The sequence below is a fragment of the Arachis ipaensis genome, chromosome B9, assembly GCF_059453495.1.
Source record: "Arachis ipaensis isolate K30076 ecotype BB chromosome B9, ASM5945349v1, whole genome shotgun sequence".
Taxonomy (NCBI): domain Eukaryota; kingdom Viridiplantae; phylum Streptophyta; class Magnoliopsida; order Fabales; family Fabaceae; genus Arachis; species Arachis ipaensis.
The window spans coordinates 71255512-71278574 of NC_142444.1; the positions used below are offsets into that span (position 1 = coordinate 71255512).

General features: G+C 37.9%; 1 protein-coding gene across 1 annotated transcript; it reads left to right on the forward strand.

Moving 5' to 3' along the window:
• The first annotated feature begins 1044 nt into the window (after window positions 1–1044).
• Window positions 1045–14725, forward strand: LOC148545011 (uncharacterized). The gene is made up of 4 exons (XM_088499027.1): window positions 1045–2125; window positions 13116–13324; window positions 13573–13624; window positions 13995–14725. Exons 1-4 carry the CDS (start codon window positions 1045–1047, stop codon window positions 14723–14725), a joined length of 2073 nt encoding a protein of 690 aa, XP_088355153.1.
• Window positions 14726–23063: the final 8338 nt, after the last annotated feature.

A 23063-nucleotide genomic window follows, 5' to 3' on the forward strand; every position in this document is an offset into this window, starting at 1 on the left:
CAACGTGAAAAAGGGTGCACGACCGAAAGTTGTGCTAACGTGATGCTAGATTGGTGCTGAACGCACAATTCTTACCACGCGGACGCATGGCTCACGCGTCCGCGTCATACCCCTATAATGGCCACTCATGCGATCGCGTCGACCACGCGACCGCGACCCCCAAAATTTGGCAAAATAAGATTTCGAACAGAGAGTTGTGCGAGTGCGAGGCTGCCCTCGCGCCAGTAGCATAAAACGGGTCACGTGACCGCGTGACCGATGCGACCGCGTTAATCTGAATAAGCACAATTCGCGCGACCGCGTGCCCCATGCGGCCGCGTCGCTTGCGCTGCATAGCTTTCCTGATTTGCCAACATATCTTATCTTTCTTTTCACCAAATCCTATATTTTCTTTTCCCTTCTTCTTTCTTTCTTTCTTCTTTCTTCTTCTTCCTTCTTTCTCACTTTCTTCTCTCTCTCTCTCTCTCTCTCTCACCCCCATTAACAAGGTTTTTTTTCTTCTTTTTCTTCTTCCCTCCTTACTTTTCTATTATTCTTCTTATTTTTATGTTATCTTCTTTTCTTTTCTTTTTACTTTCATTATCCATATTTTATTTTTTTTCTTTTTCTTTTTTACTTGGTGGTAGAAATTTCTTTGACTCATTATTTCTCATTACTTGGTGTTCAAATTGTTTGGCAATTATATATTATTTTTTTAATGGGTTGCTTGCATGTTCAAATTATTATTTTTAATAGCTTATTTACCATGCATGCTATGTGTTTGTGAAAACTCCCATATGGCATTATGCATCTTTCTACGTTATTCTATTCTACTATCCAATGCTTGATCTATGCTACTCATGCCTTTTCCTGCATGCCAATAAACACCTTGCATTTAATTGTCCTCAAATGCACTTGCCATATTTCCATTGGTGAACTTTTCACATGTAGTCATGACCATTTGTTAACGACATCTTCTTTACCGTGCATTGTTTATCACTTATACCATCCTCTTCCTTGCTCGATCTCTTTGAATTTAAGTTACCTTCTCTTCCCCTTTTCAGGATGGCCACCAAGAAAGGAAAAGAGAAAGCTACTCCCAAACCACCAGCAAGAAGAGGAACAAAAAGAGCATTAGTGGCAGAGCCTTCTTCAACTGCAGTAAAGCCCTCAATAAAAAGAATTAGTAGGATTATAAAGGTTTATGATAAAGAGAAAGCTTTCCCTACAAAGGAAACTGCGCGATTTTCCAATCGCTACTGTGAGCAGATGTTCCCTATCCTGGCAGAAAGGAGTTACAACAACGAATACCTTCTTCTCCTTCCAAACCATATTGCTACCTTTGTTGAGCCGCAAATTGAACGAAGACAATGGGGTTTCCTACAGAGACAGCCAAGGCCGGTCAATCTTTCTTGGGTAGTCGAGTTCTACTCTAACTTCCACCTGCCAACCCTGCAGTCTGTCTATGTCCGTCAAAAGCAAGTCCCCATTACCGAAGAGGCCATTCAACGAGCTTTAGATCTTCCCCGTGTTCCAAAAGGATTGGACGCCTTTCAAGAAGTCGTACTCAAGCGCCAGATATACCAATTTGACTGGGACGCCGTTCTCAGAGTTATCGCACTACCTGGCAGCCGATGGATCTACGGATACCATCGTACCCGCCCTAAGGGAATATCGGCTTCAGCACTTACCTTGGAGGCTCGCGTATGGGCACAGATCATGTCCCATTATGTCTTTCCGAGCACTCACGAGTCCTCCTTCACTGCGGACATGGCTGTTCTACTATGGTGCATCCTTACAGACCATCCTCTGAATCTACCAAGACATATCCGGAATGCCATGGGACATGTACAAATTACGGGCAACTTACCTTTCCCCGCCTTGGTCTCAGATCTTGTCTCAGCCGCCGGAGTCTCCTACAGAGCTGGGGACACCAAAGCCATGCTCCCACAGGATGATCAATACGTCCCTAACGGGAAGTATATCATACCTCCAGCAGCCACTACTAGCCAACCTACTGAACCAGTTGAAGATATTCCTTCTTCAACACCACAAGCACCTACAACCAATCAACTGCTCCGTCAAATACTTGAAATGTTGGATCGGCAGGAACACAAAGCAAAGCTAAGAGAGCGCCGTAACGAGCGCCGATTCAAACACCTCAAAGAGCTACTAAAGGGAAACTACAGACTCAGATACCCCGGACTCCACTTTCTTTACCAGCACAGGGAGCCATGATGGTCCTGACTGTGGAGATACTGCTACCAGCCCACCTTTGTTCCTGACAGATGGCACTGAGGACGGTACAAAGCCTTAAGTGTGGGGAGGTCGGTCAATACCTGACTTCCGGAGGTAATTTCTCTTCCTTAACACCAATAAATTAGGATATTTAGTTAGATTTTTTTTTTTGTAGAATAGGATAAATTGCACAGTAATAGATTAGTTGCATGCATGTTCTACTTGATTGAAAAGACAATAAGTTTCTTCTAAGACCTTATATTTGGAACAAAATTTCACTAATTTTAATTAAAACTTTTATGTTAAATTTGCTTGAAATTGTATTTGGAACATGATTTTTGAGCTAAAGAACACACAACCTGTGAGATTTGAGCCTTTATGCATGGTTACATTATTTAACCATAATTATTTTATTCTTGGGTGTTTACTTCTCTATGATTGTAATCTATATTTTGTTTCATCCTATATGTCCAATGTTTATTATATTTATATGCTTGCATATGATTGAGGCCATTATTTGTTTAAACTCACTTATCCAAATTAAACCTACCCTTTCAATTACCTTTGTTAGCCACTTTGACCCTTTAAATCCCATTTGTTCTATATTTTACCACATTACTAGCCTTAAGCGGAAAAACAATTATATATCCCAAATTGAATCTTTGGTTAGCTTAAGAAAGAATTATGTGTGCTAAATTAAGTATGGGAAATTGTGGGAACAAAAGATAATAAGGGAATGTGTCATGATAATACAAAGGGAATTTGGATACCTACTCATGTGAAACTATAAGAATTAAAAATCTATGTGCATTGATAAGCTATGTTTATTTTTTATGTTTATGTTGAAAAAAAAATCCAAAAATATTCAATAAATAAATAAGGGGACAAAATTACCCCAATGCTAAATTTAAATTCAAGAATCAATGCATATATGATAAAATTAAAATAAAAAGTTGATACATGAGTATGGAAGGTTGATAAACCATTAATTTATGGTTTATATTGTGTTTACTTGTGTGGTTTTATCAACTCTTTACCCACTTATTCATTAAAAAAAAGCATGCATTAATAATTCCTTCCTAAAAATGCTTTATGGTTGAAAACTTGCTTTCTAGAGACTTTTAATTATGTATTTTAATTCTCCTTTATTCCCTTCGATGCCGTGATCTGTGTGTTAAGTATTTCAGGCTTTATAGGGCATGAATGAGTTGGAGATTGGAAAGGAAGCTTGCAAAAATGGAAGGAATACAAGAAATTGAGGAGATGACCAGCGAGAAGTGACGCGGACGCATGGCTCACGCGGCCCCGCGATATAGAGGAAATTGCAGTGACGCGGACGCATGGCTCACGCAACCGTGCGGATTGGAAACTGCATCAATAACGCGTCCGCATGAATGACGCGATCGCGTGACATGCGCGATCTGCATAATCTGCAGAATTCGCTGGGGCAATTTTGGGCCCTGTTTTGACCCAGTTTTCGGCCCAGAAAAGCAGACTAGAGCCAGAGAACATGCAAAAACGGGAGAGAACATTCATTCTACACAGTTTTAGTTTTTAGATCTAGTTTTACTCCTCCTCTAGGTTTTTCTCTCTACACATTCATAGTTCTTAGGATTTCAATTATTATTGTTTTTGCATTGGGATATTGAGAAGAGTTATTACCTCAGCAAGACTTCGTCATTCTAGTTCGTTCTCTTTACTTGTCTCTTACTATTCCATGTCCTTAATTTACTCAATTTCACTATTGGATTATTTTAGAATTTATTAATACAAGAATTACTTTTATTTTTAATTGATTTCTTTTATTATTATTTATCATGTCTTTCTTTAATTCCCTTTCCTGTGTTATGAATTATACATTCACGATGAGCGAGTAGTCATAACTTGATTGGGTGTTGATTGAAAGGAAGACCTTGAGTTGGAATGCTTAAAAGAAAAATTGTAATTGGGTTTATTGTTGGATTGCCCTCTAGTCAATGACACCAATCCCTTTTAATTAAGCGGATTAGAACTTGTGAATAGAAATAGCATTCCAACTTGTTTGACTTTCCCTTACCTAGTAAGGGATAACTAAACAGAACAACCTTCAATTGTCAATTAATCTTGAGAGTACTCCAACAAGAATAGGGCTTCCAGCTAATCTACTCCCAGTCAAGGCTTTTATTTAAATCACATAAATTCTCTAATTTAATTTCCTATTCATTAACTCAATTCATTTTTGAAAACATCTGATTAATAAAATAGCACACCTTTCTGCAACTCGTTGGGAGATGACTTGGGATTCATACTCCCAGTATTTTAATTTTAATTTTTGTGACAACCCTTCTAAATTGATAGGTGGATTTTTAGTTGGTTAAGAACTATACTTGCAACGCATATCTTATAACAATTCTTAACTCGCCAATTTTTGCCACGTCAATGTGCCTCGTCAAACAACTCAGTAAGAGGAATATTACCCTGCTCAGGTGTCCACTGTTCATGGATGTAAATGTCTCCTTCAGGGTAGTTACCACTTATATCACTAGGAGCATTATAAATCTCAGCAGGGGGTGCGGCTACAGGCTCAATGTCTAGAACTTCTGTCCTAACTGGGGACTCCTCACAGGAGTATAAGTGCTGGTTGTCGGCAGCTATCTCAATGAGCTCATCTGCCTCTTTGTGTGTCTCTATAAAGTACAGAGAACCGCCTGCAAAGTGATATACTATCTTCGTAATAGTAGGATCTGGTCTAGGTTAACTGAAAGTGCATTTTCATATGGTTGGGAATTTCACACAAAATAATTCCGTTGATAGTATAGTTCCCAACCAACTAGTAATGCTCAATTCAAATTTTAACAGATTTTGCTTGTCACAAGTACAAACGCCAATGAAAAATAACCAAAGTATTTAAACCTCAGGTCATCTCACAAGGAATTGCAATGAAGTGCTCAATTATTGGCAATGAAGAACAAGGGTTTTGATTTTATAATTGCAAGAAAATGTAATAGCAAGAAAGCAAGCAACAAGAACTAATAAAAGAAAGGAAAATAACTCTTGGCTAGACATAGAAATTGAGATCACCATCCTTGTCTACAAACCAAATATTGACAATTATGAGGGACCAACTCATTAAGTCTACTTCTATGCTTGAAGTAAGTACAATATCTACCTCAAAGCATTAAGTACGTCAAATAGGCTTGATCAACATCAACTCATAAGTCCCAATCCAACTACTAATTGACTTAGTAGTAGATTGGTGTCAATGGGTATCAACTTGACCACATAGGCTTCTTAAATCACCAAATAAATTAGACCCAATGACTCAAGGTCACCCAATTCTCTTAGCCTAGGCCAAGAGTAAAGAAAACTACTCTAAAACTAGAGAAAGCATTCTTTCAAACACCTAGAGTGCAAGAAAAGTAAGCATCACCAAATGCAAGAATTAAAGAAACCCATAACTAACATAAGCAAGAAATCAACAATAACAATGAAGATAAACATAAGAAGACATGGAAACATAAAATTGAATTAAAAGGAAATTAAAATTAAAAAGAGTGCATTAACATACAAGTGACATAAAAGGGAAATTAACAACAAGAACTAGAAGAGTAAAGATGTAATAACAAGAAATTAAATAGGAAAAGTAAATCAAAACAACAATTGAAGGTTGGACCTAAGGAAAATTAACTTAAACTAACCTGATTGATCATCATGATTCCATTTGGCCAGTAGGCAAGCCGAATTCTCATTTTAGCACCCAAACATTCTTCTAGACCCAAGCAATCTAGTACTACACCAACCATTGCTCCTGACCCTTAAGCCTCCAACCATAATGAACCTAGAGTGATATTTCCAACTACTAACTATCTTCTTTTTGCTCTTAAAGTCACAAAGAGCTCTAAGTTGCCCATCTGTCTCAAGTAAACCATATTCAAGTGGGATAATAAAGCTTAGGGATAGGAATTTTACCCACCTGAATGTTGTGTTAGATGGTGACTTAGGAAGGGGTGGTTCCAATGATCTTGCAAGTTCCACTCCCTTGTGCTCTTCTTTCAGACATCCACCTCTTGACAACTTTCTTCAACTTCTCCTTGCTTGTCAAATTCTTCCAACTCCTTCTCATCATCAATAAAGTCAAATTTGGGAGGTTGTGTGAAGTCCACTTCAACATCAACTTCACATCCATTGGGAGAATCTTCAACAAGGTCATTGACGGGCAAAAAATTGCCGATTAAGAATTTATAATAAAGATAGCGTTGCAAGTACAGTTCTTAACAAACAAAAATTTTGCTTATTAATTTAAAAAGAGTTGTCACAATTTAAGAATAAAATACTAGGAGTAAAATTCCCAGGTCGTCTCCCAACGAGTTTAACAAAAGAGTGGAAGTTATTGGTCAGGAATTTTCTGAAAAATTTTAGAGTTGGAGTACGGAAGAATAAAATGATTATTAATTAAAGCAATGAAAATTAACAAGAGGTTTTATATATTTGAAATAAAAAGCCTTGACTGGGAGAAGATTAATTGGAAGTTCTACCCTTGTTGAATTTTCCCAAGTGTAATGGTAAGAGGTTGTTGTTTCTACTTAGTTATCCCTTACCGAATAAAGAAAAGTCAAGTAACTGAACCAACTCCGATTCACAAGTCTTAATCCTCTCCTATGGAAGGATTAACATTTGTGACTAGAGAGTCAGCCAACAACTTCTAATTACCAATTAACACTTGAGTATTCCAACTCAAGGGTCTCCTATTAATCAACTCCCAAGTCAAGTTGGGAGTCTACTCTATTGACATGAATGGAATTTTCATAAATATATAAAGGGAATGAAAAGATGACATGGTAATTCAAACCAAGTAAGAACAGAAAATTAATTAAAGGTAAAAATAATTCTTTGCATTAATAAATTCCAAAATCGAAGATATCCATATGTAACTCTAAACAAAGTGAATGAAAAGTAAAAGAGCAAGGAAATAAGAAAGCAAACCGTAATGATAGAGACTTCGAACGGAGGTAGTAACACTTCTCAATATCCAATCCAAAAAAATGGAAATCTATTAATATGAAGAACCATAGAGGAAGTAGTAGTTTTTTCTCCAAGATTCAAAACTAAAACTAAAAACTGTGTAAAAGTGAATGTGTGTTGAGTCTCTGCTTGTCCCCTGACTCTAGTATGTGTTTCTAGGCCAAAAACTGGGTCCAAAACCAGCCCCAAATCGCCCCCAGTGTCTTCTACAATTTCTGCACGTGGCACACCTCATGCGTACGCGTAAGTCACACGTACCTGTCGATGGTCTTCTGCGCATGTCACGCGTGCGACGTCAGTCACGCGTACGCGTCGATATGCGACTTCACTGGTCATGCGTACGCGTCAGTCACGCGTACGCGTTGCTGTGAAAAGCTCCAAGTCACGCGCACGCATGAGCCATGTGTGCGCGTCGATCCTCGCTAGTCATCTCCTTCATTTCTTGTGTTTTTTCCATTTTTGCAAGCTTCCTCTCCATCCTTTAAGCCATTCCTGCCCTATATAGCCTGAAAACACTTAACGCATAGATCACGGCATCGAATGGTATAAAGGGGAATTAAAAATACACAATTTAAAGGCTCAGGAAGCAAGTTTTCAACCATAGAACAAAATTTGGAAGGATTTGTAAAACCATGCAAATTGTATGAATAAGTATGCAAAAAATTGATAAAAACCACTCAATTTAGCACAAGATAAACCATAAAATAGTAGTTTATCAGTCATCAATGTCACTTAGTGTGGAGTTGTCTTCAATGATGGAACTTGTCTCTTGCCCAACTTCTTCCAAACCTTCTTCTCAGTGGCTTGCTTCCAATTCCATCTCATCTTTTTGCTCACCAAGTGTATGGAAGGTTGTGCATATTCTTCTATGACCTCAATTTCATGTCCAATGGGAGAAGATTTAATTGTACATAAGAATTCATCAATGCTTGAATCCATCTCTTGATCAACCTCTTCAAAGTTTTCCACCATGATATGCCTTGGAGGTTGTACACCCTCCTCAACATCAATATCAAGCTTCTTAGAAGAGGGCTCTATGATTCTACATTCCCATGGACTTTCAACATCTCTTAGGTCTTCAACCACTCCTTCCATTTCAATCATCTCTACCTCCCCCTCTTGTTGTACTACTTGCTTCAACTCCTCTTCTCCATCTTGAAACACCAAACTCACTCCCTCACTATGCTCTTTGATTGCTTCTCCACCTTGATCGGCTTAGGCGGGAGGAGACCATGTTGCGAACGGCTTCCGCTACGGTGGCAAGCACGGCTTCTATCTTCTTGAACTCCTTTTGTGTCTCTTCTTGCCTTTGGAGGTAAGAGCTAATATCTCCTTGTTGTGCTAGCTTGAAGGCATGGAGAGACTCATCCATTGGAGGTAGTGTAAGAGAGGGTTCATTGTTTAGGGGAAAGGGTTCATCATTAGAAGGTGGTTCTCCTTGGTAAGGGTATGGAGATAGTGTATATGGAGGTGGTTCTTTGGAGTAGTTGTGTTGGAATTACAGTGGCTCCATGTATGGTTCATATGGCTCATAAGGTGGTTGGTATGGTGGATACGGATTAGGGTCGTATGGAGGTGTTTGGTGATATGGGGCTTGTGAGTATGGTTGTTGAGGGCTATCTTGAGGAAAGGGGTCATGTGTATGTCGTGGTTGTGGTTGACAAACACAATGAGGGTCATAACATACATTAGATTGGTATGCATTAGGAGTTGGATTGTACCCATAAGATACTGGAGGAGGTTGTTGCCAAGATGGTTGATCAATTCCTTGAGGCTCCTCTCATCTTTGATTGTTCCATCTTTGATGCATGTTGTTATTGTAGCTTCCATCTTCTACAACATAGTTGTAACCACACTCATAGCCAAAAAGGTGAGAATTCATGATGGAAAATAAAAAACAAAGGCTAAAAAAAATAAGCAACAAGTCCTAAACCTAACAAAAACTAACAAACAAGCAAAAGACAGACATATTCACATATTCACAATAACCAATAATATAACACCATTGTAATTCCCTGGCAACGGTGCCAAAAATTTGAAAGAACAAAACCGTCAGCTAAGAATTTCTTCTCGGTTAGAGGAAATAATTCCGTTGATAGTATAGTTCCCAACCAACTAGTAATGCTCAATTTAAATTTTAATAGATTTTGGTTGTCACAAGTACAAACCCCAATAAAAAATAAATGAAGTATTTAAACCTCGGGTTGTCTCACAAGGAATTGCAATGAAGTGCTCAATTATTGGCTATGAAGAACAAGTGATTTGATTTTATAATTGCAAGAAAATATAATAGCAAGAAAGCAAACAACAAGAACTAATAAAAGAAAGGAAAAGAACACTTGGCTAGACATAGGAATTAAGATCACCATCCTTGTCTACAAACCAAATATTGACAATTATGAGGGACCAACCCATTAAGTCTACTTCTATGCTTGAAGTAAGTACAATATCTACCTCAAAGCATTAAGTACGTCAAATAGGCTTGATCAACATCAACTCATAAGTCCCAATCCAACTACTAATTGACTTAGTAGTAGATTGGTGCAATGGGTATCAACTTGACCACATAGGCTTCTCAAATCACCAAATCAATTAGACCCAATGACTCAAAGTCACCCAATTCCCTTAGCCTAGGCCAAGAGTAAAGAAAACTACTCCAAAACTAGAGAAAGCATTCTATCAAACACCTAGAGTGCAAGAAAAGTAAGCATCACCAAATGCAAGAATTAAAGAAACCCATAACTAACATAAGCAATAAATCAACAATAACAATGAAGATAAACATAAGAAGACATGGAAACATAAAATTGCATTAAAAGGAAATTAAAATCAACAAGAGTACATTAACATACAAGTGACATGAAAGGGAAATTAACAACAAGAACTATAAGAGTAAAGATATAACAACAAGAAATCAAAAGAGAAAACTAAATCAAAACAACAATTGAAGGTTGGATCTAAGGAAAATTAACCTAAACTACCCTAAATTCTAGAGAGAAAGGGGAGATTCTCTCTCTAGAATTCTACCTACAACATGATGAAAACTACACTATGACTTCTCCCCCCATTCTTTTGCCATCCTTGGGTTCGAAAGCATCAGAAATGAGTTGGATTTGGGCCTTCTTGAGCTTAGAAATCGCCCCCAGCGTTTTGCCTTTAAGTGAGTCACGTGACCAACATCACGCGTGCGCATGGATGACGCGTGCGTGCCGCTTGCTGATTCTCTGGTCACACGTACGCGTGGATGACGCGTACGCGTGTGCCTGGCATTCAGTTTAGCAAATCCTCATTTCTTTATGAATTCTCCATTTTTGCATGCTTTTTCTTGATTCCTTCAACCAAATCTTTGCCTTCTAAACCTTAATTCACTAACAAACACATCAAGGCATCTAGTGGAATCAAAGGTGAATTAAAATTAGCAAATTAAAAGCCTAAAAAGCATGTTTTTACACTTAAGCACAAATTAAGGGAGAATTACAAAACCATGCTATGTTATTAAATAAATGTGAGAAAATATCATAAAATCCCCTAAAATCAACACAAGATAAACCGCAAAATTGGGGTTTATCATTGACCATAAAGTCATTTGAGTCAACAGGAGTGTCAAATGTATAGGAACCCAGAGGTCTCCTAATTCGGGTATTCTCCTCTTGATCCATAGTGACTTCGGTGTTCCTGTATACATAAATAAGAGACAAAGAAAAATAGAAGTACCTATGTCAGAGTATAGGGAGCTCCCAGTGAGATATCCAAAAAGAAATAGAAAATAATAAATAGGGACATTTTGAAAATTAAAGAGGAAAAAGGAATTTAAAACTAAAATTATTTTGAAAAAATTCGAAAACAATAAAAAAATGGGAAAATAAATATAAAATTCGAAAATAAAATAAAAAATTAGAAAGAAAGGGACTTAAAAATTTTTTGAAATGCAAAAAAGAAAGACAAACAATTAACTAACAAGATTTGAAAAGAAAGATACAGATTTCATTTTGAAAGTTTTAAAATTCAAAAAGTGAAAGTCAAACAAAAAGATTTGAAATTTGAATTTGAAAAGAAAGAAAGATTTGAAATTTAAAATTTAAAAGAAAGAGTCAAAGTAAAATAAGATAAGATTTAAAAATTTAAAAGGTTTGAAATTAAAATTTGAGATTTTGAAAATTAAAATTTAAAGATTTAAAATTTAAATTTGAAATTTTAAAGAAAAAGAATCTAGAAAGATAAGATTTGAAAAGAATTGAAAAGATTTGATTTTGAAAATTTTGAATTTGTATTTTGAAAAAAAATGATTGGTTTTGAAATTTGAAATTGATTTAAGATAAGATAAAGATTTTGAAATTTGAATTTTAAAATTTGAATTTAAAATAAGATAAGATACGATCTTTTTGAAATTCAAAGAAAGATAAAATGATAAGATAGTGATTTGAAAAAGATATGATTTTTGAAAAGATTTGAAATTAAGATAAGATAAGATAGTGATTTTGAAATTAAAATTTGAAAATCTTTTGAAATTTTCAAAAATGTTTTAAAAATAAAGATAGAAAAGATATTTTTTTATTTTTTGAATTAATGAAGAAAGAGAAAAACAACCAAAAGACACTGTTCTGAGGGTTACTTGAAACGTTGAGGTCCATCTCGGATGAGATGTCCTGATTCGGTTGAGTTTTCCGTGTCCGACTTGTTGGAGCTGAGGTGCCGCCAATCCTTGATCTCTTGGGAAGAGGGGTGGTGGTAACTACAAGACACTTCGATACTTAAGTCAGTACGGACTTTAGGCAGGTTTGTAGTAGAATTGGAATATGAGTTATACCTAGGTGTTCTAGTGTATTTATAGTGGAATTAGGTGACCTCCTTTGGGGAGATAAGACTTTTATCTTATCTTATCTTTCCATCTGTTGGTTAGGTCTTATCTTTTGGCCACCGCCTTCTAGCAGGTGATGACATTCTATCGAATTGGGCCTCTCTGGGCCTTCGTCGCGGGTTTCCGACTTCTTTTGGGAGAAGTTGGGTTGTGGGCTAGGTCTGTTCTAAGAGATCGGTACTTTGGCGTACTCGGCCCGGACCTCGTGCTCGGGCCAGGGTATGAACAGTGCCCCTGCTTGAGCTTCGATCTCTCTTGGAGGTCATGATCGGTCTAAGCTTCGATCTCTTTTTGAGAGATTGTGCTCAAGTATCGCCTTTCAGTTGGCTGCGCCTCAGGTGATCGGGTTATTCTACGCTTTTATTTCTCTTTCGGAACGTAAAGCGTTTACTTTAAATACGGCAGCAGATTCTTGGGTACGAGCGAGTGCTTTTAAGGCTTCATTAATTGGGCTTTTATTTCTTTGCAGTTTTGCTTTCCCTCTCTTTTACTTAGTTTAAATTCAGAGGGACTTAGCTCATTTCCTCTTTTGCTTTCGTCTGCTTCATATTTGTTTTTGGAGAAAGAAGTTTTCTTTCCCTCATCCTTTGGCTACCTTAGCTTTCCTTTTCCTCAAGATTTTCAAGGCTTTCGTCATTGTCTTGGTGGGGATCGTTCGTGATTTTTTCATCTGTTCATCACCACTCTAGCTTCTTCTTTTCTGGTTGGTATTTGCCTCCTATGTTTTGTGCTTTTTTGTTTGATGGAAATTGCGATCCTTCTTCCCTGTTTTCGCATTTGCTTTTGGTGGCATTGCATGTCTATTACTTTCTTTAAGGTTTTGATTCTTTGAATGGTTAGGGTTTTTCATCTTTCGACTTTTCACTTTCCTGTCTGTGCTTATACTGCCTCCAAAGGGTGACCATAGGTTGCGTGGTGATTGTTTTTGTGAACCTTGGGGTGCCCTTTCACTGTCTTGTTGTTATTTGCTGGTTATCTCTTCATTCTTGCATTTTGGCCTAGTTGCTGGTAGTGACGCCTTTGTATTTTCTTGTTGTAGGTATAGTGTATATGTCTCGTAGAAATATTGTTGAAATGTCTACAGAGGTTCCTCCTGGTATGGCTGACTGGCTAGATTCTATAGTGTTGGGTTGTGTGACTGTAGCAGATTGGGAGTACTGTGAGAAATTTAGGAGATATCATAGGGTTTATGGGAATAGAGAGGATGAGAAGGATTACGAATTAGTGTCTCCTGACCCCGAGGAGAGGGTCAGCTTTCCTACCTTAGGTCGGACAGAGCGTCCGTTCTTTTATTCGTATGATTGTTTTTTCACCAAGTTAGGTCTCACCATTCCATTTACCGAGTTTGAGACTAAAATTTCTTGGAATTGTAACCTTGCCCTACTCAGCTTCATCCCAACTCTTGGGCTTTCATGAGAAGTTTTCAGCTGTTGTGTCAGGAGTTGGGTGTCCGACCTTCTCTCTATCTATTTCTTTACCTGTTTGTGCTGACGAAGCCAGGGGCCGCCAGGAAGAAGGATTCTTGGATCTCCTTCTGGGCTACCCAAGGTAGATAAGTTTTCGCCATTTATGAAGACTCTTTCCACGATTTTAAAAGTTTCTATTTCAAGGTTCGGGTTGTGGATGAGGTTCATCCCTTTTTTCCTGGATGAGAATAAGGAGCCCACTTTCCCCCTTTGGTGGCAAGAGAACCCCGTAGTGCTTAAGTAACCTTTAGAGAGTCTTGACGAGGTAGAGAGGGCCTTTGTGGGTGTTTTAGAGGAGCATTGGGAGCAGCCTCCTCATTTGGATACGAAGAGGTTTTTATGGGATCCTGCTCTTCTCCGTGCCGAGCTAGGTAGTGCCCGACCTTCCTGGATTTTATTTCCTTTATTTACGGTTTTAGTTATGTAACTGTTCTGTGGTTTTTCTTTTTCAGAGATGGCTTCGAGCTCTGACTCAATGATGTTCCTCTGCAAGACCAAAAAGATTGAGGAGCAGAAAACGTCTGGTGCTTATGTCCTTAATGACAATAATTTTGATGGTGTGGCCTTCATTGAGGAGCATATTGCTCCGTATGGTTTCGTCTCAACTGATAATGTGTCCATCCTCAGGCACCTTCATTTTATGTCCAGCAACAGCATCCGGATGGCCAACCTTAGTGCTGCGTTGGCGAGGGAGTTTAAGAAATCCCCTATTAATACTACCAGTGCTTTCCTTGGGAGCGCCAAAACTCATTTTGAGAAGGTGGAAGGGATGAGGGCTGAGCTGGAGGCAAAAAATGTGGGGTTGGAGCTTTCTTTGGAGAAGGAGAATGCCCGTGCTACTACAGCGGAAGCAGCTACTAACTTGGCGGAGGAGATGGCGAAGAAAGCCAAGGAGAGCTATGCTCGGACTTATGCCGAGCTCCTTGAGGTTATGGAAAAGCCTCGATCTTCTTATGATGATTATGCTAAGCTGCAGGGTCACGTGGTGAATGGTATGACTGCCCTGTATGAGAATCTGAAAGCGCAAGCCCGTGTTCTTGCTCCTGATGCCGACCTATCTCTATTTAGTATGGATAATGTTATGGAGGATGGTAAGATTGTGCTGGCCCCTGACGAAGATGAGATCCCTGTGCCTGATCCCAAGACCAAGGCTTCTGCAACCCCCTCTGCTGAGGCTACCTGATCTAAGGCCGACCTTAACATGGAGATCTTAAATGGCCCAGATGGTGTTGTTGGGGTTGTCCCAATTTCAGTTATTCCCCCACCTCCTTAGGACGCAGCGACAAGAGCGAAGCTGGACCCTTTAGGACCTCTGTTATTTTGCTTTTAAGTCATGTGCATCTTTTGACCTGTGGACCTTTTGAACATTTTTATTGTAATAGTTTGTGGCTTAGGTTATTTTGAAACTCTTGGTTGCTCCTTAGCAACCTTTTGTTTTTCAGTTAAAACATTTTTAATCTTTGGTTATTTTTTAGCAACCTTTGAGTTTTAATGCTTAACTTTTTTTAAACTTCTAGTTGATTGTTCTGGTAGGCCAGTGGCTGTTTCCTGGGTAGTTAACGCTTACCTTTTGGTTGTCTTGCTTGAGCCTTTCTGGTTATCACGCTTCAGCTGATCTTGAGGTAGTGTTCTTTTGCGAACTTCTACCTTTGCTTGGTGATCCGATTTGTTTTATTCTGCGTTGGCCATTTGGTCATCCTTGATGACTTTCAGTAAGAGTTAGCGTTATAGGGCTTGGGTTCCAACAAACCTTTCTTGGAACTTTTTACCTTTTAGTTGTTTGCTTTGGACGACCCTTGAGCCTTTTTGTAAATGAGCTTGTAGTTGCTTTGCTTTTTAGGTAGTATTCCTTTCGAACATCTACCTTTCAGTCTAGCAACTTTTTGGGACTAAGTTTTGAACTTCTCTTGGAGACCGACCTTGGTGTGGTCGGGTGGCACGATTCCTTTTTAGTGATCCTTTTGGTGGTCTGACATATCTGTCGGGCCTTTTCAAGTTATTTCTGCAACTACATTTTTTATCCGACGTTGTTCGGTCGCTTTATACAAGTTGCTTTTATAACTTCTCACATTAATTTGACCCTTGTCGCTTCACCTTGTCGACCTTTCCAGGACGGGTGGTGATTTTTTCATTTTTTCGAGCATAAATTAATGTGCCTTGGTAGGAAACTTTTTAAGGAATAAAATGCAGTGAATTGAAAAATAATGTAAATAAGTTTCTATACATGTGTGGTTATCCTTCAAGTCGTGCTGCCCTTAGTCCTTGGTCTGATGTCTCGTTAAAAAACCCTTTACAGGGAAAAAGAGTACACCTTGGCTCAAGACCTTTCTTAGCTATAGTACCTTCTCAAGTTACAGGCGTACCAAGACCTCGGGAACTCCTGCCCTTGGAGGTCGGCCACCTTATAGTAACCTTTTCCTAGTACTTCTGCGATCCGGTATGGCCCTTTCCAGTTGGCGACTAGCTTTCCTTTTCCTGACCTACCTGCTCCGTTGTCATTTTGGATTAGGATGAGGTCGTTGGTGGCGAAGCTTCGCTGGATTACCTTTTGGTTGTATGAAAAAGAGAGAGAATTGTAGCTTAGGAGTTTTACAAAATAGATTTTCGTTGCAAGTATAGCTCCGAACCAACAATTGACCTCTATCAGATTTTAATCTAAGGATGAGTCACAATTCAAAACAAATATATACACTGAGAGTATTTAACTCCTGGGTCGTCTTCCCTAGGAGTTGCAATGAAATGTGCATATTCTTAGCTATGAGGGATTTTTTGGGGTTTTGGTTGAAAGAGGCAAGAAATGTAAATTGCAAGTAATTAAACAAGCAAGCAAGAAAATAAATGAAAAACAATTAAAGCAATAAAAAGGAAATTAAAGTGACAAAAAGAGCTCTTGGTAGGAATTGGGGAACTAAGGATTCCTATCCTAGTTATGGACCACAAACATGGTAATTGTGTCGAATTAATCCCAATTAGTCAATCCTGACATCGAGAATTAGACAAAAGGGCATAATTGATCCCAATCCACAAGTCCTGACCAACTCTATTAATGGAAGGCTTAGTGTTAGTGGAAACCAAATCAATTAACAATCTTCACACAATGTGGAATCGACATCCACCACTCATGTTCACCCAATTACCCAATTTCTTAACCAAGAGTGTGAAAAACATGGCAAAAATCGAACCAAGCATTTTGTCAAACACTTGGAGGGCATAAAAGGAAAGCATGAAAAAATAACAATGAATGATAAATGCTACAACTACTAAGTAAGGAAAGTAAGAATAGCAACTCAATTAAACAATAAAAGGGCATGAAACATAAATTGCATTAAATGTAAATCAAAATAACAAGAGTATTCATCAACATACAAAATAAGCAAACTGAGAAATTAACAAGGTAAACTAAGGAAATTAAGACAATAGAACAAAGAAAGGTAGAAGAAACTAGATGAAAACAAGAATTAAAAACAAAAATTACAAAGAAATTAAACTAAGAAACCCTAATTCTAGAGAGAATGGGGAGCTTCTCTCTCTAGAAAATAACCTACATAATGCTAAACTAACGCTAATTTCTCCCCCCCTTCACATGGAATGAGGCCTCCTTTGATATAGCAAGAATCAGCTTCAGAGAGTCCCAGAACTGGGCTCTAGAGTCCCAGAAATCACCCCTAGCGATTTGCATTAATGAGGTCACGTGCTGGCTATGACACGTAGCATGGGTCACGCGTACGCGTCATCTGGCATTTTCTTTCCACGCGTACGCGTCTCCGTCAACGATGCACCTCTTCATGATGAGCGAAAACTGTCTCTCAACAATTTCCTTCCGGCAAGTGCACCAGATTGTTGTCAAGTAAAAACTCACTGTAGAGTGAGGTCGAATCCCACAGGGATTGGTAGATTGATCAATGTTAATCGGAGAATTTTGCTAGTTGAGCGAAATTAGATTTTGTTGAGAATTGCAGAAAGTAAAATTGGCGGGAAACTTAAATTGCAAGAAATTAAAGAAGTAGAAAGTTAAATTGCAGGGAATTAAGGTGCAGAAGCTTAAATTATAAGAAGATAAATGGGACGGGGGAAGTAGCATGAAATTAAAGAGCAAAACGTAAATAGAATGGGTAGATCAGAGAATGGGGAATTCATTGGGTTCAGGAGATGCACAATTCTCCAGATCAAATTCATTTTCACCTCTTCCACAATCAATGCATTCATTGATCTCCTTGGCAATCTTAAGTGATTGGATCCCAATTCCTTGGCTCACCAATCTCTCTAAGCATGAACAATTGCCCAATTCCTTGATTTAAGTGCTCATGGGAAGAGATGAAGTTTGGTCACTGATTATACCACACAAATTCATATATCAAAGTGTTGGTAGGATTACATGTCACTATATCCATCCAAAGCCCAATCTAATCCAATGTGAGAAAGCATTTCTAGCATGATCTCCTCATTCCTCTTCCAAGGTTGCAAGGAGATCCAATTATGAATAGCTTCTTTCCCAAGATAACTATCCAATTGGATAAAGAATGAAAGCTTTCTCGTAAAATCAAGAGAAAAGAAAGAAGAAGATGAACGAAAATCACTATTGATCCATTGAATTACATAGAGCTCCCTAACCCAATGAAAGGGGTTTAGTTGTTCATAGCTCTCAAAATGGAGATTGGAATTGAACGATACATTTTGGAAGTTAACCAACAGAGAATGGAAAATACAAAAATTGTGAAGGTGCCCAGAAAGTGAAAAATGAAAATCCCAATGTAAAAATTTTCAACTCCAATTTCTGGGCTTGGCATCGCGCACGTTGGAGGCTAGCGTTGGAGGCAACGTTGGACTCCAACGTTTATTTTTCACGCGTATGCGTACCGTACGCTTTCGCGCAAAAGGGTCAAAAATGTTTATTTACATGTACGCGTGATGCACGTTTCCGCGTGGATATCAAAATTTGCTTTTTTACGCGTACGCGTCATAGACGCATATGCGCCACTCAAAATTCATTTAGCTCAAGAATTGAAGTTTTTATCACCATGTTGGTGGTAACGTTGGATGCCCAACGCTACCTCAAATGTGAGCATCAGCAACCATGCAGAGAAGTGCTCTGTTTTCTCTTCCAACGTTTGAGGCAACGTTGGTGGTCCAACTTGGCCACCAACATTGCTTCATCTTCATCCTTTCCATGCTCCTTCTTCAACCTTCCAATATGTTTTTCTTCACCTATCATCAACCAGTGAATGCATCAAAGCCTTGCTAAAATCATGAGAATTCTTATCATTTTTAGCATACAAGTGATCATAGCATAAATCATCATGAAATTGCATTAAATTACTCATGGTTGAATGAATATAGGCATACATGAATTTCTACCCAATTTGCGTACTTATAGCTCAAGAAAGTGCATAAAACCTATCAAAAACAAAGAAAAAGCCTAGTGAAACTAGCCTAAGATGCCTTGGCATTACTTCACGCGTGCGCATCTGTCACACGTGCGCGTCGCTCTGAGCATTCCAAATCCTTGCTTTTCCATGAATTCTCCACTTTGCATGCTTTTCTCTTCACTTCTTCCATCCAATACTTGCCTTATGAATCTGAAATCACTCAACAACATATCAAGGCATCGAATGGGATGAAAGTGGAATAAAATTGGTTAAATTAAGTACAAAATAGCATGTTTTCACAATTAGGCACAATTTAGGGAGAAAACACAAAAGTATGCTATTTAGATGAATAAATGTGGGTTTATATGATGAAATCCACTCAAATCAAACCAAAATATATCGTCAAATATAGATTCATCAATTCTCCCACACTTAAACAATAGCATGTCCTCATGCTAATCACAATCAAAGGAGAAGGATAAAAGGGCAAGCAATTTATTTAATGCAACTACCTACATACATGCAACTATACTAAAAGCTATCTATCTATATATACTCTATGGTTCCTATTGAGTTTGGCAAAAAACAAACAAAAGAATCTCAGTCAATCCAAAGTATGAACTTAGGGCCAAGACAGGAAAATATAGCAATATAATCAATGTCTAAAGAATTTATTTGAAATTTTGAAATTTCATTTCAACAATGATAAACCATTATTTTATGATTTATATTGTGTTTAATTATGTGGTTTTATCAAATCTTTACCCACTTGTTCATATGATTAGCATGTATTTACAATTCCTTCCTAAAATCACTCCATAGTTGAAAACTTGCTCCCTAGAGACCTTTAATTATGTATTTTAATTCTCCTTTATCCCATTCGATGCCGTGATCCGTGTGTTAAGTGTTTCAGGCTTCATAGGGCATAAATGACTTGGAAATTGGAGAGGATGCTTGCAAAAATGGAAGGAACACAAGAAACTAAGGAGATGACCAGCGAGCAATGACGCGAGCGCATGGCCCACGTGAACGCGCAAATGGAGAATTCGCAATGACGCGGACGCATGCCTGACGTAAACGCGTGGATTGGAGTCTGCACAAATGACGCGAACGCGTAAACCACGTGAACGCGTGACAAGGAAAATCGCTGAATGATGCGAACGCATGAACAACGTGTACGCGTGACCTGCGCGATCTGCAAAAATTACAGAATACGCTGGGGGCAATTTCGGACCGCATTTTTACCCAGTTTTTGGCCCAGAAACACAGACTAAACCTAGGGAACATGTAGAAACTCAAGGAGGCATTCACACACATTGAGATTCATCACATTAGGATTACTCTTAGTTTTAGATCTGAGTTTTTAGATTTGCATTACCTTGATAGTTTATGCTTTTGCTTGGATTTTTGGATGCTGAGAGTCATTACCTCCGTTGAAGACATTACTTTAGTTTGTTTCTTTACTCCCTTATTTTTTAATTAATTACTCATTGACTCTATTCAGATAATTATGTTACGTTTTGGAATTATTAATATACGAAGTTATTTTTATTTTAATTAATTTTAATTCTCTATTTTATTTTATTTAATTATGTCTTCTCGTATTTTTATGATTATTTCTTTCATGTCAATGGAGTAAAATTTCTACTTGAAATGGGGGGTTGATAAAAGGAGATAATTGAGTTGGAATGCTCAAGTGCTAGGTTGAATAGGACGTTGTTAGCTAATTTCATACCTACTAGCACTAGACCTCCCCAAAGGAGAGGACTAGGAATTGAGGGTAAGAGTTAGTTTAATCACCATACCTTTCCTTATTTAGTAAGGAAAAATCGAGCGAGAACAACAACCTTTTTACAACACATTTGAGAAGATCCCAACAAGGATAGAAGTTCTATTTAATTATTCCCCCAGTCAAGGCCTTTTATTCAGAGTATCAATAACTATTCTTAGTTTATTTTTATTGCTTTAATTTTTAATCATTTTAATTATTCGTTATTAAAACTTAATTTTTTTGAAACCCCCTAGTTAATAAAATAGCACTCTTCCCTGCAACTCGTTGGGAGATGACCTAGGACTCATACTCCCAGTATTTTATTTCTAAAATTTATGACAATCCTTTTTAAATTGGTGAGGCAAATTGATGAGGCGCAGAAGTTGGTGAATTAGAAATTATTAAAATAGTTACGTTGCAAGTATAGTTCTTAACTCACCGAAAACCTGTCTATCAATTTAGAAATATATCACAGAAAGTTTAAATTAAAAATTACTGGGAGTTGGAGTCCCAGGTCGTCTCCCAATGAGTTACAGAAAAGTGTGCTATTTTATTAATCAGATGTTCCAAGAAGTTGAGTTAAGTAGAGGGAAAATTAAAAAGAGGAAATTTAAATAATATGAATAAAAGGCTAGACTGGGAGTTGATTAGTTGGAATCTCTATTATTGATGGGATGATTTCAAGATTAATTTATAATTAATGGTTGCTCTGTTTAGTTATCCCTTACTAGGTAAAGGAAAGTCAAACAAGTTGGAATGCTAGATCTATTCACGAGTTGCAACCCACTTAGTTCAAAGGGATTGATGTTAGTGATTAGATAACAATCCAACAGTTAACCCAATTACAATTTTTCTTTCAATCCTTCCAACTCAAGAGTTCCTTTCAATCAACTCCCCATCAAGTGAGGGAACTACTCACTCATTGCAAATAATAAATCCATAACACATGAAAGGGAATTAAAAGAAGACATGATTATTGGAATGGAAAATAAATTAAAATGGGAGAAATAATCCTTGTATGAAATAATCATGAAAATATTCAAATAACAAAATTGAACAAAGCAAAGAACATGGAAGAATAAAACCAAGTTAAGAGAACGAACTAGAATGACAAAGTCTTGATGAGGAAATAACTCCTCTCAATGTTCCAATGCTAAGACCAATTGAAAATTAAAATTCTTAAACCTAGGGAAAGAAACCTAGAGGGGGAAAAACTAGATCTAAAACGGTCAACTGTGTAGAATGAATGCTGTCCTTTGTTTCTGCATATTCTCTGGCTCTAGTCTGCTGTTCCAGGCCGAAAACTGGGTCGAAATAATGTCCAAAATCGCCCCCAGCGAAGTCTGCAGATTATGCAGATCGCACATGTCACGCGATCGCGTCATCCATGCGGACGCGTCATTCGCGCTTTTCCTTGCCACGCGTTCGCGTCGTCCATGCTACCGCGTCGCCTGAGCTTTTCCAATCCGCGCGGCCGCGTGAGCCATGCGGCCGCGTCACTGCGATTTGCTCTCCTTCGCGCGGTCGCGTGAGCCATGCGACTGCGTCACTTCTCGCTGGTTATCTCCTCAAATTCTTGTGTTCCTTTCATTTTTGCTAGCTTTATTTCCAATCTCCAACTCATTCATGCCCTATAAAGTCTGAAACACTCAACACACAGATCAGGGCATCGAATGGAATAAAGGAGAATTAAAAATACATAATTAAAGTTTCTAGGAAGCAGTTTTCAAACATGTTATAAATTCAGGAAGGGGTTATAATTTCATGCTAATTTAATGAATAAGTGGGTAAGGATCATGATAAAACCACACAATTAAACACAATATAAACCATAAAATAGTGGTTTATCAACCTCCCCACACTTAAACATTAGCATGTCCTCATGCTTAATTGAAGGAGATAAGGAAATAAGCATGAACATGTAGAAACCCATGAAATGCAATGCAAGCCTATATATAAATAAATGCAACTATATGATTCTTGCCCACTTGATCAAAAGTAAATAAGCTCTTCAAAATAATTACAAATCAAGTTCCACTAATTCTATCATTATATAATAAAACAGATAAAGGTGCAAGAAGATAGCTCATGAAAGTAGGGAACATGAAAATTCAAGCATTGAACCCTCACTGATAATGTATGTACGCTCTAATCTCTATTGGGTAATCACTCTATCCTTCTCTAATCATGCTTTCTAACTTTTGTTTTTGTCCTAACCAATCAACAACAGTTAATATACCAATGCAAACATCATGAGGTCTTTTCAAGGTTGTAATGGGGCTAAGGTACAGGTAGGGGTATACATTTGGTTAAGTGAGCTAATAAATTGAATCTTTAATTAATCCAAGCTTCAACCCAACCTATATATTTTTAATGTAATCTTA

Excerpts from the sequence above, each read along its gene's own strand:
- LOC148545011 (XM_088499027.1), top strand. The coding sequence starts at position 1,045 with ATGGCCACCAAGAAAGGAAAAGAGAAAGCTACTCCCAAACCACCAGCA. Across the intron at positions 13,325-13,572 it reads CTCCTGACCCCGAGGAGAGG|CCAGGGGCCGCCAGGAAGAA; the intron begins GTCAGCTTTCCT and ends GTGCTGACGAAG. Across the intron at positions 13,625-13,994 it reads CTCCTTCTGGGCTACCCAAG|AGATGGCTTCGAGCTCTGAC; the intron begins GTAGATAAGTTT and ends TTTCTTTTTCAG.